Below are 3724 nucleotides of genomic sequence, written 5' to 3' on the forward strand. Positions count from 1 at the left end.
CACTCTCTGAGTGGTTGGCGTTAGGAAGGGCATCCAGCTGTAGAAACTCTGCCAAATTAGATTGGAGCCTGGTGTTGCCATCCGGTTTCACCAGTCCTCAGTCAAATCGTCCAACCCATGCTAGCATGGAAAGCGGACGTTAAACGATGATGATGATGATATATCCGATGGGCTTCTTTCAGTTTCCGTCTACCAAATCCACTCACAAGGCTTTGGTTGGCCCGAGGCAATAGTAGAAGACACTTGCCCAAGGTGCCACACAGTGGGACTGAACCTGGAACCATGTGGTTAGTAAGCAAGCTACTTACCACACAGCCACTCCTGCGCCTATATGTTGACAAACCCTTACAAACAAGCTGTTTTCTAGCTCTGAGCTTTTGAAGTGATGTGAAATAAGAAAATCTCTTTCTTGAAAAACAGATAAAGGTTAGCAACAAGAGGGGCATCCAGTTGCAAGTATTCATCCAACCTAATGTTAGAATTGGAAAATGGGCATAAAACAAATGAACATGTTTGTGTGTGTGTGTGAGAGAGAGAGAGATGGGGTATGTATATGGATACTTATAAGATTTCAATGTGTTTTTATTATAGGTACCTTCATGAAATGCTCTATGCTTGGATGGTATCTACCCTGGTCAGAGCTGATAGTTTTTTGCTGGAACATGAAGCACAAAATGGTAAGTAGTGGGTACAGTTATTTGATTCGCGGTTGAGTTGCAAAGACTCATGAATGCTTGAGTGGCGAATAATTTATATCTCTTATAGTTCTGAACAGTGTGGGGGCCTCTATGTGGTCATTTCAACTACTAGAAATATGAGCCAAATCTCTCACAGATTAGGCCCAACTAAATAAAAATAAGGTCACATTGGATAATATAGTCCTAAATATACTTTGCCTGAATGACTTTGATTACACTCTTTACTCTTTACTCTTTTACTTGTTTCAGTCATTTGACTGCGGCGATGCTGGAGCACCGCCTTTAGTCGAGCAAATCGATCCCAGGACTTATTCTTTGGAAGCCTAGTACTTATTCTATCAGTCTCTTTTGCCGAACCGCTAAGTTACGGGGACGTAAACACACCACCATCGGTTGTCAAGCGATACTGGGGGGGGGGGGACAAACATATACACACACATACACATATATATTCATATATACGACTGGCTTCTTTCAGTTTCGGTCTACCAAATCCACTCACAAGGCGTTGGTCGGCCCGAGGCTATAGTAGAAGACACTTGCCCAAAGTGCCATGCAGTGGGAATGAACCTGGAACCATGTGGTTGGTAAGCAAGCTGCTTACCACACAGCCACTCCTGTGCCACACTGTGTAACAAAATTTAAATTTTTATTTGTCTTTCATCAGTAAATATTATTTCCTGTTTGCTTCTATCTAGAAATGATTACTATTCCCTTCAAACTTTGCTTTTGTGACCTGGACATCAATGTTTTGAAACTGACCTATTTTCCATTACATCTCAGACAGATTTAGCACTGAGTTGCTGAAGCAGAAATATTGTTATAGTAGCTATTCTGATCAGTACCACAGATTTGCTTGTCAGTTGCTTGACCGTAACTACTTGAGCATGTCCCTTAAAAACTGACAATATGTGCATCTCTGATGATGAGCAGGAGTAGTTGGGGAGCATCATAGCCATGTGTTGAGAGGGATTCTTTGGGGTTTGAATAAATGTAACAAAAGCAAAGTTTGAAGGAAATATTAGCCTTTTTTCATACTTTCTAATGGAAAGCAAATAGGAAACAACAATTGTTACTCAAGGACAAGAATTGTGTTACACAATGTTAACATAGATCTGTTCCATCAAGGCTGACTTGGCTAAACAATAATATTTAAATGTAGTATTTTATATTTTGTATGGAAGGGTATATGTTTTAGTAATTGCATAAATAAATTTTAAAAAAACATTTATAGAGTTTGTCAGAAATAGAAATACTAAACTGCTGTAGCATTTGGGTGTGGTGTTTACTTACATTCCTTTATGTTCTGTGTTCACATCTCACCAAAGTTGACTTTACCTTTCAGCTTTTGAGAGTTAATGAAATAAGTACTAGTTATTATTTTTTTTTTTTTATCTTTTAGTGAGGAGGTAAGGCAGGGCCCTTTGCATGGCATCTGAGACTGGTGAGAAGAAATTATTCTCAAACTGGAGACCTGGCCCAAATGCTTGCAACATTTATGTCTATACACTCACCAGGCCTTGCTCCTGCACCCAATCTGTCCAAGCTTTCATCTTCCTAATGCCCATCCCTCTATCACTCTTCTAACTACGGCACTATTCAACTGCTGTAATCGTATGACAACAGAATCTGCACATATTTTTATCTACTAGTTATTTCTCCCCTATTCTTTATCCATCCCCCATTCTCCACATCTTTCCTTTCTACTGTTCACCCTTTTCTGTGCCAAAAATTATCTCTTCACCTCTCTTCTGAGCTACATCTTGGGGCTGTCATATCTCATCTTTAACACCCTCTCATATCTGCTATCACCCTCAATACCCTCTCATATCTGTGATCAATTCTCCCCGCCCCATCCTGTGCCACACACACTGCAGCCACCACTATATACTTCTGATCTCTATCTCTGTCCTTGTACACCCCTCCCCCTCGCTATCCCACCCTACACTTCCTCTCTGTATATTCTGAATGACTTACAGATTTATTAAATTGCTACTCTCCCCCCTTCCTTTACTGGTACTTACCATTTCCTCCTTCCTCAGCTATTTCTTTGACCTTCTCCTTCCCCTCACTCATATTTACCATTGACCATACCACAACTCTTGCACATCATATAATCTCTAACCAACTGTCACTATCTGCCCACACTGTTATGAATCTATCCACCTACCCTTCCTGATCCTTGGTCTGTATTCTCTCTTATACTCACCTTTTATTCCCACTTCTACCCACTCCTACATAATGTGGGGTAGCTATGTACCTCTTCTATAGCAAGACATTTGTATCTGCTTCTCTATCATACTGTAGCTTCTCAATGTCTGGCATAAAGCCACCCCCTCCCTCTACTACCGCCTTGGAGTTTCACTTTTCTTTGTCTTGCAAGCTACTTGGTGACCTCACTAGTGCCAATGTCATGAAAAAGAAAAAACATCCAGTACACTGGGTGCTTTATGTTAAGTGGTAGGCATTAGGAAGGGCATCCAGCCATGGAAACCCTGTCCAAGCAGACTTTGGAGCTTGATGTAGTGCCCTGGCTCTTGGATCCTATCAAACTCTCCACCCTATGCCAGCATGGAATAAAAAACAGATATTAAATTATGATGATGATGGTGATAATGGTGTATGTATGTATCTGCCTGTCTATATCTCTCTCACTCCCACCATCATCATCATCGTTTTAATGTTCACTTTTCCATGCTTGTCTGGGTTGGCCAGAGTTTATTGAAGAGTTTCTACAGCTGGATGCCCTTCCTAATGCCAACTACTCCGAGAGTGTAGTGGGTGATTTTTACGTGCCACCGGCACGAGGGCCAGTCCGGTGGTACTGGCAACGGCCACGCTCAAATGGTGTTTTTTACGTGGCACCTGCACAGGAGTCAGTCCAATGTTTTGTTCACATGCCACCGGCACAAGTGCCAGTAAGGTGAAGCTGGAAATGATTGTGCTCAAATGGTGCATTTTACGTGCCACTGGCACGAGAGCGAGACCGCTTCTCTGCCAGTGATCCCGCTTGGATGGTCCTGTTA

The 3724-nt window shown here is 41.8% G+C and overlaps 1 protein-coding gene across 1 annotated transcript in view; it reads left to right on the forward strand.

Annotated features, from left to right (window-relative positions):
* The window catches only part of LOC106869346 (N-alpha-acetyltransferase 35, NatC auxiliary subunit), a 44370-nt gene that overhangs the window by 31714 nt on the left and 8932 nt on the right, over nucleotides 1-3724 (forward strand). The window contains exon 15 of the mRNA XM_052968433.1: nucleotides 592-684. Coding sequence (XP_052824393.1) covers nucleotides 592-684 — 93 coding nt within the window. The remainder of the gene's footprint in view (nucleotides 1-591; nucleotides 685-3724) is intronic.

Source organism: Octopus bimaculoides, chromosome 6, assembly GCF_001194135.2.
Source record: "Octopus bimaculoides isolate UCB-OBI-ISO-001 chromosome 6, ASM119413v2, whole genome shotgun sequence".
Taxonomy (NCBI): Eukaryota; Metazoa; Mollusca; class Cephalopoda; order Octopoda; family Octopodidae; genus Octopus; species Octopus bimaculoides.